The sequence below is a fragment of the Kogia breviceps genome, chromosome 5 (assembly GCF_026419965.1).
Source record: "Kogia breviceps isolate mKogBre1 chromosome 5, mKogBre1 haplotype 1, whole genome shotgun sequence".
NCBI classification, from domain to species: Eukaryota; Metazoa; Chordata; class Mammalia; order Artiodactyla; family Physeteridae; genus Kogia; species Kogia breviceps.
The window spans coordinates 91,216,764-91,230,538 of NC_081314.1; the positions used below are offsets into that span (position 1 = coordinate 91,216,764).

Below are 13,775 nucleotides of genomic sequence, written 5' to 3' on the forward strand. Positions count from 1 at the left end.
TTTACCTGCAGGAACACTAAGATTTGGAGGAGTTAGGTAACTTTCCTGAGATCGTAGAGCTAGTAAAGGGCAGATCTAGAATCAGAACCTTTCTGGTCTTCAAAACCCACTAACTGCCTCTCTAATACATTGCGCGGGGGGCCTTAAGTAAGCTGGCATCCGGGTAGCTGAAGATAAATGAACTATTAGAAAGGTATAAATGAGGTGAGGATCAGGAAAGCTTGGAATATCGTCTTGTTTTGGACACTGACAGAAGGTGGGGTTGATGGAGTCAGACGGCCTCCAAGTTTCTATGATCGTGGTTTTGCTGCTGCTCCAGGTAGAGCCTTCCTTGACTAACTTCCATTACTTCTGCGTTACAAATGCGCACTTTGCATAAGCCTCTTTATTTCATTTCTTCCTTTTCCACTAATGGTTGAGGTGGAGATGGGGGCGTATGCACCAGCTCAACTGCGGGCCTCACTTTCCACATCTGTAAAATATCTTGAAGTAGTTCCAAAACTGGTTGTGCTTCAGAATCCCGTGGGGAAGCATAAACACAAGGCGGATTCCTCGCCCCATTCCGAGATTCTGATTGAGTAGTACCGGGATGCGGCTCCCCAAAATTCTCCCGTTAATTCTGATACGCGGCCAGGTATTAGTGACCAGGGGCTGGATGACTCTCCGGGTTCTTCACGTTCACCGTACTTGGTCCACTATTTCGTGAAGGACCCTCCCCTTTCTCCGCCCGGGCCCCGCCCCCGCCCCACCCCTTGCCCTCTACCTTCCCCTGACGTAGGCTCATCGCCCCTCCGCCGGTCGCTCCTGTGGCTCTCGCCCAGGTCCGCCTTTCCCAGTCCCTCTCCTGCCTCCCAAGATGGCTGCGCTGCTGCCGGGCCCGCAGCTATGGAACCGCGTGAGCCTCCCTAAGGCGGGGAGCCGCAGCGCAGTGATCGTACAGGACCCTGACGCGGCGCTGGGTGAGTGAAGTACCCGGCGAGGGGCACAGGCTTTTCCGGAGGAGGTATCAGGCCGGCGCACGTGCGCGGGGTGGGGGCGGGACTTCCGGAACCCGCGGGACCCTGCGCAGGGCCGCGGCTGAAAGGGGCCTGGGCTGTGGAGGTTGCTGAGGAATCTTGCAGGGCATCTGGCATCGCTGTTCCTCGCTGGACCCACCGAGTCTACCGCAGGGCCTGGCTGGGGCGCCGAAGGCCCAAGATCCAGCCCCGCACCGAAATGGGGAAAGAGGGCGGACGCAGCTAGCGTTAGGAAAAATTGCTGCCTGGGGACCCTGCGTTCACTCAAGCCACCAGGTGCCGTGGTTACCCCTCAGTCTTTCTCGACCTCTGCCTCTGAGAGGCTGCGGGTCGTCACTCAAGCTCTCTGCACTTAAACCGCAATCTTTCTGGATCCCCCGTTTCTTACCTGTAAAATGGGGTTAGTTTTCCCTATCACCGGGTTGTTGGGAGGATCTCATGATGTCATTTAGGAGAGCGTGGTCTAAAGTGTTCTGTCAATGTATGGTGGTATTGCCGTTATTAGGCAGTAGGGCAGTCAGTACACGCTGGGCTCAGGAGCCAAATTGCCTGGGTTTGAATCCTGGCTCTTCTCTCTGCCAGAGCTGGGGTGAGGAGTGGGAAATGTCGTTATTTAACCTTTCTGGGCTTCAGCGCATTTTCAAATGGGGATAAAAATAGTACTTGCCTCATAGAGCTGTTCTGATGAACGAATTAACATTATAGGTAAAGCATTTGGAACAATGCCTGATACAGTAAATAAACACTCAAATGACAGCTGTTATTATTAAATACTTGTAACTTATCTAATCATCACATCCCCCTCCCCATCCATCCATCCTGCTCAGTTTACAGATTAATCTTACCCCTTCCTCTATTCAAAGATTCTTGAACAGGATTCTGTTAGGCGTGAAAATTCACCAAGTCTCTCCCCACCCCAAAGGCAGCCCATTCTGGCCTCAAATAGTTCGTATACTAAGAAAGTTCTCCACGTTGTTAAGTCTTCCTTTGTGTTACTGCCACTTAGGATGCTACTGCTGCCCTTAGAGCCATAGAGAACACGTTCACTCCATCTTCTATTCACAGCTTTTTCAGACTAGGAGGCTGTTACCTTGTTTTACTAAATAAGTACCCTGTGTTCAGTCAGACATTCATTATGTAATATAATTTCCAGCTGTTATAGGGATTTCTCTTCTGAATATGTTTTTAAAGTGGTAGAGAAGTATACAACACGTCCCACCTTTAAGGTACTTGAAGTGTTAAGTGTACACCAAATGACTGCAGAGTATTCGTATGAAAGATTAAAATCATGATAAAATGTGGTGTAAAGATGTACATTCTACTTTAACACATGTTCTCTTAATGATTTCCTGGACTTGATATCATCTGTCACTGTATGATCACTTCCTTCCTATGTCACTTCTCACATACTTGGAAACATTAATTATGTTCTTACAGGTGAGGCTGATTATGTTAATTTGTTCTTGATTTCTTTAAAACATAAGGAAAGATGCTTCTTTCAGTGTATTTTTTATAGAATATACTTAATACAGACATGCATATTAAGTCTTACAAAACATCTCTGCTTTAGACCTTTGCATTGCAGCTGTAATTAAAGAATGCTGTCTCGTTACCTTGTCACTGAAGAGCCAAATCTTAGATGCAGAAACAGATGTATTATGTGCAGTCCTTTACAGCCATCACAACAGAATGGGCCGCCACAAGCCCCATTTGGCCCTCAAACAGGTAAGGAGGGAGCCCTGTGTTTAATACTCAACATGTTTACTTGATGAAGATGGAGATCACACTGCCATTTAATATTCTGTAACTTAATCGCAGTAACTTACTTGTGATTTTTTTTTTTTTTGGTGGTACGCGGGCCTCTCGCTGTTGTGGCCTCTCCCGTTGTGGAGCACAGGCTCCGGACGCGCAGGCTCAGCGGCCGTGGCTCACGGGCTCAGCCGCTCCACGGCATGTGGGATCTTCCCGGACCGGGGCACGAACCTGTGTCCCCTGCATCGGCAGGCGGATTCTCAACCACCGCGCCACCAGGGAAGCCCCGTACTTGTGATTTATAGGTCATCTTGCAATTGCATGTGGACTTTTTTTCCCCTGAAAGCATTTCAAAAAAGTTTATTTAGGGCGGGAGAGGCCACAGCAGTGAGAGGCCCGCATACCACAAAAAAAAAAAAAAAAAAAAAAAAAGTTTATTTAAAAAGGAACTATGTTGGATTCTTTCCCAGTCTTGTTTCTAGTAGGTAGGTAATTTTTTGTTTTTATGTTTACTTTTTATTTATTTATTTTTCTTATTATAGGTAGGTAATTTTTATGAACATTTTTCATTATATGCAATCTATAATAAAGTACCATGCCTTTGCCTAGTTTAAAGATTGAGTAATTTGATCAAGACAGAGTTTTGCATTAAGAAACAATTTTCCAGACCATAATCAAAATCCCCAAATCCTGAAAAGAACAAAGTTGCAGTCTACTTATTGTGAGGTATATAATCTAATCGGTAATATACTGAATGAGTATATAACAAGTTGTGTAAAGTGGTTTTGTGTAACTTTTGGAGGTTAAGACAAAATTGGGCCCTCCAGCTCAGGGACTACACCACAGAATAGAGCCTCCTAACCTTAGTTCCTTACGTGTCCATTCATTCATTCATTCATTCATTCATTTTATTAATTCTCCAAGTATTTTTGAAACTTTCTATGTGCCAGGCACTGTGCTTCGTGCTAGGTGTACAGGATGAAAAAGACAGACATAGTCTCTAACCTTACAGATTCATGCTCTCTGGTTAGTGTTCCACTCCCATTACTTAAGGCAAAAAAGATGAAGATGTTTTCATCAAAGAAAGATTTGGGATCATAGTCTCTCTTAAGTTTTCTTCTCTGGGGCAGCTTTTATCTCCTTCTGAGTCTTTAATGCCAAAACCAAACTTAACATCTCAGATTGAACATATGTATTTCTCCTCCTGGCTTCCAAGTTGTGAATAATTATCCAGTCAGAAAAATTTGGTGTTCTGTTTTCTCTGCTTCTTTCTTTTACGTAGCTCTCCTATCCGGCTAACTGATCAGTCAAAACTTTCTCTGCATCTAGTCCCTTTTAGTTCTGGCTGCCATTTCTTTTTTCAGACCTTGTCGATTTTTAGTTGTCTTGCAGTTCTGACTGATCTTTCATCTTCCAGTCTTTCCTCCACTCTGGCATATTCATGTGTACCAAAGCCAGGTTAATCACCCTAAAACACAGCTTTAATTTTTAATATTTCTCCATTGTCTCCTGAATAAAGAGGAAGCCTCTTAGGTTAACTTACAAGATCCCCCGTGATCTGGCCTCTTCAGTTTTCCTTAACTCAGGCTTCTCTCTGGTCTTCATCTTCATACATTTTGTATTTCAGACAGCCTGAACTCTTCGTGAGTCCTCCTACTCACCACATTTGTTCCCTCCTCTGAGCCTTTGCTCACCTGTTCCTGTATGTTTACAATGCCCAATCCCTCTATCACTTGATCCCTTATGTCTGTGGCACTTACAGACTGTTGAAATTTAGTACTTAATGATTTACTATCTTCTTTTAATAGTTTCACTATTAGAAATCATGTTGCTTCAGAAAAATATAATCTTGAGAATAATCTTATACTTACCTTGGTCCCCGTTATAGCATCAAGCACATCCTGGCATGTAGTACAATAAATTCTTAGTCATAACCTGATTTGAGAAATTTATTTGGCTGGATAAATTTCAAATTTTTAACCAGAAGCAATTGCTTTGGGCTATGGGCTTCTTTACCCTTAAAAAGAGGTATTCTTTGGTATTGAGTATATTTCCATACTTTGAAATTTTGTATTTCTTTGTTTTACTGGTCACATCGGTGGCTTTGTCTGTGTCACACAAGAGCTGCTCTTCCCCTTTCAGGTTGAACAATGTTTAAAACGCTTGAAAAACATGAATTTGGAAGATTCAATTCAAGATCTCTCTGAGTCATTTTCTTCTAAGTAAGTGGTCCAGTTGCTTTGTAATGGGCTTTTTGGTGGGCTGGGAACCCAGTGTCTTGCTGTGACTTCGCTTTAGATTTTCTTCACTTATTGTTAGAATATAAACAATTATACCTTAGCTGTACAAATTTTGTTTCAATAAAAGGCCCCTGGTATTTTGTGGTAATTTCCCTCTGTCAGCCAGTGGGAGGGAATGATGTGACACTGAAATATGGGTCATGGTAGATTATTTTGTAACATAAGTGTCAGTCAACTTCAGTGAGTCATTATTAAACATAACTACCTCAAACTGAGCTTAAAGGAAGTCTGCACTTGAAAATTGCTATATAAGTGCTTTATATTTAAGAATGAAAGTAATGTACTTTTCTATTTTTGCCAAGTGAAAATCAGCCTGTAAATACCAAAGCATGTGTCATCCCTAGCCAACCAGTGGTGGAACTGGTGTTGATGAAGATTTTGGGAGCCTGCAAGTTGCTACTTCGCTTGTTGGACTGTTGCTGCAAGACATTTCTGTATCCTTGAATCAACTAAAGTACCTTCTTCTGAATTGGAATTGTTGGGATATATTTAATAGTATTTCTATTTGAAAGCTAGGGAGTCTGTAGGAGTTATAACTTATGGGAATTCTTAAAATTTTGCTCTTTGGCTTCCTTTTCCTGGGATTTGCCTGATATAGCCATTGCCAGAGACTTCTGTCTCTACCTAGTATGTATTATCCTAAGGGCATAGACTATTAGAAATTCTTAATCTTAGAAACTAAATTTATATGAGACCTCTAGCAGGGTGTGTATTACTTTATTTTTAAGCTTCCATGACTTAAATAGAACATGTTTTAACGTTTTAGTTCCTTCAAGAAAATTCTACTTTTTTTCATAAATGTAACTTAAAAAAAACTAAATTCCTTTGATTCTGTTTTCCAACTTTAACTTGATTCTCCAGCTTGACTGTGAAACATCTAGGTTTGCAAGAATTCATTATTTTAAACCTTGTGATGGTTGGGCTGGTGAGCAGGTTATGGTATGTATGTATGTACCTTTGAAATCCTTCATTTCTCTAACTCAGACAAAGTTTCTTATTAGTAGTTTTCATATTTGCTTTCCCATGGGATGCTGAAGGTGCAGGAATTCTGTTTCTTCATTTGATCAGAGTTTATTTGGGGTAGATTGGGAAGCTAAGTGTTGATGGTTATGTCAGAGGATTAGGCTTTGAATCTGAATCCATGAGATCACCTCAACACTAAACAACTAAGCAAATGAATTCCTAGGATTAGCAGCTGGAATTTAAAAAAAGAAGGTTCCTCTAATCATTCAGTAGCTGGGCCATTTAAAATGAAGGTGTTCCTGAGCAGTCTGTATCACTTGTTTCTGCCATTAGGTTTCTAATTTTTAATGGCAATAACCTTCCTTATGTTTTCTAGATTCCTTTCTTCCACCTGAACCACCACTGCTTTTTGAGCCATAGTTAGTTGATGTAAAGAACACTGATAATACTAGTTGCAAACCAAAGAGCCCTTCCCTTGCATCTCACAATATATATTATGAAACTTATTTGATGGATAATTGGATTCAAAATCTGCCCATATTTATAAGGAGACCTATTTTTGGCCATTTTAAACAATCAGGATGATTAGCTCTAATTTGAATGAAAACCAAAAAAGAGAGAGAGAAAATTCTCTCTAAACCTTTCTTTAATATCTTAACCTGGTAATCTCAAGTACTACTTCCAATCATCTTACTTTTTATTCTGCTTGTTTTTAGCGCTAACAGTGTTAGAACTACTAATCATATTATTTTAAAATGTCAAACCTTCATTATTTCTATAATGAAATAGGAATTTTTGCTGATTATAATTTTTGCTGATTATAATTTTTGCTGATTATAATAATAATACATGGTTATTTTAAGAAACATTTAAAAATAGAAAAAATGCAAAGAACCTGAAATTTGCCTAAAATCTCATCATCTAGATAAAACCACACTTAAGATTTTGAGGCACATCTTTTGAGATATCTCTCCATGTAGTACTTTATTTGGTTTTATATAGCATTTTGTACTTGCATTTTTCTGTTTAGGCTGGACTAATCTAGCTCTTTGCAAGTGTCCGCTTTAGCGTTTTTTTAATCTATAGTGGCAGATTCACAGGCATTATTTTCAGCTTTGACTCTCTTATTATTATGTAATCTGCAAATGATAATTACTAGCTAATTCATGAGATCCTACTTCTTTCTCTAGGGTTCTCTATAAAGATGTTTTAAAAAGGCTGGTTTCTTTATATGAACCATTGTTTGGATTACTTCAAGAGGTCTCCAGGATTCAACCATTGCCTTACTTCAAAGGTTTTACCTTTCCTTCTGATATTGCTGAATTTTTAGGAGAGCCCTACTCTGAAATCTTTAAGAAAAAAATGCCTACATCTTTTGCAGCTAAAGGAGTAACTAAACTGCTAAATAAACTATTTTTAACAAAAGAGCAATCACAGAGGTCCAGTGAAGAAACATTACTTAGCATTTCCAAAAAAGCTAAACAAATGAAGATCAGTATTCAGAATTATGTGGATCTTGGACAGCCAGTAAAGAATAAGAAAATCTTAAAAGGTAATTTGCTTTGATATGGCACATACTCTAAAACAAACAAACAAAAAAACTTTTGAAATTACAATGTAGTCATGCATTGTGTAGGAAGAAATTCAGCATCTTTCTTCTTAATTTTAACTCTGATTATTCTTAGAGAGGTATGGTAATACCTGTGTTTTCTCATTTTGAGCATATAAAGTTTCTATTGTTGCTTCATAGTTCTTTGCTTATCTCTTGTAGTAATTTGGCAAGAAATATAGTCATGCACTTAAGAATTTGTTGATTTGAAAATAGTATGCCTAAGTTTTTGCATCTCTGATCTTTCCATCTTCACAGAAAAGTCATCAGAATTTGACGTGAGGGCTTTCTGCAAACAGCTGAAACACAAAGCTATTCAGGTTTGTCTGGCTTATTTTAATATAGCTTATGATTTCTGCTGATTTGTAGAGTAGATGCCACTTACCAATGGCAGAGACTGAATCTTCAGTTTTTATCCCCAGCTCTAAGAGTAGTGCCATCTTAGTTCTCAATGTGTTTCTGAATGAATAGAGGCATTCCCAAGGGATTTGAGTGCATGTAGTTAATTCAGTTAATACAATGCCTTCAGAAACATTTTACTAAGAGTTTTGCTAGAATTTTAAAGTGATCCTAGGATCCATCATAGGAGTGGATTGTACTGCAGCTTAAGAGAATGGGCTTTACAGTCAGAAGTGGTTTGAGTCCTGGCTTTGGTTTGTACTAGCTCTGTGACTTATGTAAGTTTCTTGGCCTGTCCATACCTCTGTTTCTAATAATAGTATGTACCTCATAGGGTTGTGCCAGTTTTAGTTCATGTAAAGTGTTCAGCACAGAGTCTATAAAGTGTGGTAAGCATTTAATTGGTCTTAGATATTGTTAGCTACTTTCATCATCATTATCGTCATCCTCATCCTTTGTCATGAGGCTTCTATTTCTTTCTTCCTGTCAGCATTCAAGCTTTAACATGATTCCTCTCCTTGGCCAGTGTCTGCAAATTCTGTTTGTTCTGGATCTGACATGGATAAGTACATCAATGTCATCCTCTTTCATCAGTAACTTCTTGACTTCTTTTACCCTTTCTCTTTTCAAAATTGTTTTCTTCTGGTTTCCTTCATGGGTTATTTCTTCCATTCGATTCAAGAATTCTTAATCATTTCTAATGAGTCAGTACTTTCTTGAAGGCTTACAAGGATTCCAGTCTGCATTTATATTTTGTCCGATTCACAAGTTCCAGAGGAAGATATCATCATCATCACACTGATGTTGCATTTACTCTTTGCCAGGCATTGTTCAAAACATTTTATATGTGTTAACTCATATAATCCTTGCAAAAGCCCTGTGAGGTAGGTGCTATTATTACTGTTTCCATATTTCAGATGAGACAATTAAGGCACAGAAAGGACAAGAAATTTGCACAGGCCACACAGCAGATATGGGGCAGAACTGGGATTTGAATGCAGGCAGTTTGGTTTCATAGTCTTTGTCCTTTATCATTACACCAGTCCTCCAAATAGTTTCGTCAGCTCTCTTAATAACTACGGCTCTCTGTGACTCTTGAAACTTTCTGTGGTCCGTCCACCTGTTCCTAGGTGAGCTGTTTACAGCATCCCTCTTATTCATGACCAATGACTACCATATTTTTAGCATTTAGCACCAATATGCTTAGCCTGCTTTTAGGTCAAACTTTTATGGATCACCAACACAAAGTATTTATAGGTCTCTGCTTTCATATTTTCTACTACTTCATGTTCTTAAGAGTGAGAAATTTGGAAGAAGGTAAGTTTTGAACAGAGGATGGAAGCAGACCTAGTAGGTGGCATATTTCAATAAACAGTAAAAGTTGATAAAATTCAAACTTGACTTGATATAGAAAGATGAGGTTGAAGAGACCAAAGGTGCCACATCAAAAGATGGTTGGATTGGAGTTGGAAATGTTGCTCAGTTAAGCATTTTTAACATACATTCAGCAATCATCCCCATTTTCACATGTTTTCAATAACATTTATGACCCATCATTGAGGAGGGTGACTCAGGATATAGAAATAAATGAAAAACAAGTTGTGGTAGTTCAGTATTAGAGGAAGAGGGCTCTTCAGTGATTTTTTTCCCACTAGATAGGCTTTGAGCAATACTTAATCATGTGGAGTTTTATTCATATGTATAGGTTAAATAGATATGTATGCAAATATTTATATTGTTACCTGTATACAGGTGAATTCAGCTATAGATGGGATCTGTTGTAGCACAGAGGGGAAAAAATCTTGTGTTAGGAGCAGTGAATAAAAACATTTTTAAGAAAAAGGAAGGGAATTCCCTGGCCATCCAGTGGTTAGGACTCTGAGCTTCCACTGAAGGGGGCATGAGTTCAATCCCTGGTTGGGGAACTAAGATCCCACAAGCCGAGCAGCATGGAAAAAAAAAAAAAAAGAAAGAAAGGAAAGCATAGTGAGCTGAAAAAACTTTTTTTCCTTCTTTTAAAAAGACGTATTTTCAGATTTTTATAGTCTGTGAGTCAACTTCTCTCTATTGTTATATAAGTCAGTAACAAATCCAATATATTTTCTCATCGTTCCATATTTCAGGAGAACAGTTTTGAGTTTAAATGTTCTCAATCCAAACTAAAGGCAACCAAACGTTCTTCTCGGAAAGCAATAGGAACTCCCTGTGTAAAAAGTCTTGTGCAAAGATTCCAAGAAACTGAGACTTTCGTACAACTTTCTGAAGAGATCCAAATGGCAATTCTGTGGTGTAGGAGCAAAAAACTCAAGGCTCAGACCACCTTTCTGGGTAATAAACTTCTTAAAAGTAACCGGCTTAAACATGTGGAAGCTCAAGGCTATAGGTAGGTACATCACAAAAATTATATTTATTTACTTTTTCTATTGTCATTTAGGGCAAAAGTATATATATTCAAGTTAGCCTTTTTAATGTCCAGTAGTCTAAAATTGAGATCTACTCAAAGTGCAGTTTTGTTAAACTTAGTACAGTACTATATAGTCGATTGTGTTAGTTGGGTACCTAGGCTAACTTTGTTGGACTGACGAACAAATTGGACTTAAGAACGTGCTCTCGGAATGGAACTCGTTTGTATGTAGGGAACTTACTGTATCTATTCAGGGCTTTATAATGGTTCCCGTGGGTGAATCACAGTCTAAAATTTGTTAAATTTTCTTTAAAAATTCATTCCTATTTTAGTAAAAAATATATATATTTAAGATTTTATAGCAAGTTTTCATTAAAAGCTGTTGAGGAAGTTAAGGGTTTTTACATTACATTCTAGAGTAGAAACTCAGCCTAAGATGGAGGTGTTCTGTTCAAGACTGCATATAAAGTCAGATGTAGATGAGGCAGAGATGATAAAAGTTAATGCAGAGGGTAAGAAACTGGTAGTTATTTGATTAGACCATTATTTTGCACCCCACAAAAATATAGTGTTCTTTCATTCTGCCCTGGTTTGCTGTTTCAGTAATATATTTGTAGTACATTTGAAGTTTATTTAATGTCCACAATAACTCTGTGGACATTCATATTATATAGATGAAGGAATAGAGGATTTTACTCAGGGTATTAGAGCTGGAGATCTAAAACTCAGTGCAGATCCTCTGATCCTTCTGTTTTCATTCTTCCTATTTCCATTTCAATTGGGAAGTACACCTACCCTCTCCTCAATTAAAGATTACTGCTTATGGTAAGACAAAATGGTTTGGAAACAGAGATTATGAATTACTACATTAAAATGGGCTTCCTCAAAGTTCTATATTTGTTTAAAAAGGAAGAGGGTAGGGTAGGAGGTACAGACTCATGCTAATCTTTTGCAGTCTATCACAAACAGGCAGTTAGCAGGGTATCGATGTACCTTGTGGCAGTGTACCCTATTCAGAAGCAAAACACCTAAAATAACTGGCCATTTGAGTTCCAAATTCCCAAATTTGAAGATGATATATGAATCATAATTAGGGTAGGTCAAGGCTGTCATTATGTCTATGCCAGGAGCCCTGTTTTCTCATTTTACATAAACTCCCTCTTCACTTTTATTCCTTTTTCTTTGTTCATTTCCTGCTGTAATATGAAGCTGTTAATCCAGAAATGGGTTGATGCATCCTAGCAATTTTTCTATTTGTGATTCATCTTTTCCCCAGTTCCATTCCTATTATATTATGAACAGATTAGCAATTATCGGGGAAGAGCTCTGGCACTAAAATATGGAGATATCTCACCATTCATTTACCTTGCTACTTGTAGGAGCTACTTTACTTTGGAAACATAATGGGGACACATTTGCTCACAGTCTAAATCAGAAGGAAGTTGTGCTCTGAAAACACAGACTTGGGTTGAAGCTCCTATTTCCTTCTTTTTCCTTAGATTCTGGAGTTGTACACAGGCATAGGACTTATAAATCATATATTTTTCAATTGGAAGTTGGTAAAAAGGAGACAAAAGTTTCTGAGAATGTTTTTCTGCATCTTAACAATCTCCAATTTTTCCTCTCTCTGTCTTAAAGCTTGCCAAAGAAACTAGAGTGCATAAAAACATCAATTTGCAACTGCCTTCTTCATGGCTCAGGTAGCAAAACTTTGAAGAATCATCTGAGACAAAGAAGATCACAGAATAAATTTTCATTGAAACGAAAGAAACCACAGAGAAAGTTGCAGTCGACTCTTTTAAAGGAAACCCAGCAGCCCCCTCAAGGGACTCAGAGTGCTACCGATATCATTAAAGGGAGACTCTCACACCCTACAGTTCGTACAACTGATCTCTACCCTAACAATAAGCAAGTGTTGAGTAGAAGAGTTTCAAGTTCTGTCATACGAACTAAGGAGAAACAAATTCATGAAAATCGTATAGAAAGCAATGAAAATGAAACTGATTCTTGGACAACGATGCAAATAAATAAACATAATACATCAGGAATCACTAAGGAGACAGATGACATTGATGATATTTTCGCTTTAATGGGAGTTTAGATGCTCATATGTGAGACTTTTAACTGGTTAACCGGCTGCTCCAGTGTTCTGTTTTAAGTCGAACAGCTGAGATCTGGAAAGATCTGGAAGTACCATTTGGATTCAGAGGAGCTGCTTAAGTGCAACATTGTAGAGCAGTTCATTTTAGTTCAGTAAACACTTGTCATAGCTTTGTGTCATTTAACTGACAAGTATTTGACTAATAGTCAATTTTTGACTTAATTAGGACCTGAATAATTAGGCTTGTAAAATCTACACTGTGCCTTAGGTACATGGGGAGCGGGGGTGGGGAGTAGCAAGGAATCACCAAAAAGGTCACTTCAGCCTTAATGGCTCCATTGTAGCTAAGTGCTCTTCTGAACACCAAGGTTTGTAGCTTTTAACAGTTATGCCCTCTCCTGTCTGTTAGAATTATCATCGAAGTTTTGCCACTATTACCAGGGAGTGGTCACAACCATTATTTCACTTCATTTGTTAACCTTACCACATAGGAGGGCACATTAAAATGCTTTTGGAGTTCTACAAAGTTTGTGGGGGCTTTTATTTATTGGGGTGTTAGCGACTGAGTCCAAATAAAATTTTTTCCAAAAAGGATGTAAAGTGACTTATGGTTATACACAAAGTAGAAGTAGGTGAGAAAGTTAGATGAAAAGATAAAGCTAAGGAGACACAAAATCAACCAACACAATGAGGCTAAAAATAAATTCATAATTTGGTGATGTTGTCATCTGATTATTTGTATGTTGCTCATACAATTGCTCTGAGAAGGTAAATCTTACATATTTTCAAATAATGATGTGAAGCTTGAGGTATCTTTCAAATGTTCTAGTTTTCTAGAATTAGCTTAATAAGCTATTTGGTTCAGCAGGTTGTAAGCTTAAGTTTTCTGTTTATATACAGTAATTTATAGAAAAATGAAACAGTGCCCTAGTATATACTGCATCCTTCCTTTCCTCAGCCATCCTATCATTTTTTAGCATCCTTTTTGTTCTCTATCTGGCCTTGTTCTTTCCTCATCTTCTTTCTGTATATTTTCCCACTTACCTACAATACTGTATCAGAGGTTCTCAAACTGTAGGATGTTTTGAGAATCACTTGGTGGGTTGTTTAAAAATGCAGGTTTTGAGTCCCTTCCAAAGAGATCGATAAATATGGCTAGAGGATAGGACCAGAAGCCTGCATTTTTTTTTTTTTTAGCCTGCATTTTTATTAAGGGGCTCAGGTGATTTTG

General features: G+C 38.5%; 1 protein-coding gene across 6 annotated transcripts; it reads left to right on the top strand.

The window, feature by feature from the left end:
* The first annotated feature begins 658 nt into the window (after positions 1 to 658).
* NEPRO (nucleolus and neural progenitor protein) lies at positions 659 to 13,263 on the top strand. 6 transcript variants are annotated; one of them, XM_059063682.2, is made up of 10 exons: positions 758 to 959; positions 2,587 to 2,741; positions 4,911 to 4,990; positions 5,371 to 5,502; positions 5,930 to 6,007; positions 7,222 to 7,325; positions 7,413 to 7,583; positions 7,899 to 7,960; positions 10,163 to 10,422; positions 12,082 to 13,263. In XM_059063682.2, the coding sequence occupies exons 1-10, from the start codon at positions 857 to 859 to the stop codon at positions 12,542 to 12,544; spliced, it is 1,608 nt and encodes a 535-aa protein (XP_058919665.1). In that variant the 5' UTR covers positions 758 to 856; the 3' UTR covers positions 12,545 to 13,263. The 6 variants fall into 6 exon arrangements, with proteins under 6 accessions (XP_058919664.1, XP_066890743.1, XP_058919665.1 ...); XM_059063681.2 differs by having other exon boundaries at positions 659 to 959; positions 7,222 to 7,583; XM_067034642.1 differs by having other exon boundaries at positions 743 to 959; positions 7,222 to 7,583; positions 10,163 to 10,426; positions 12,082 to 13,067.
* The last annotated feature ends 512 nt before the right edge of the window (positions 13,264 to 13,775 follow it).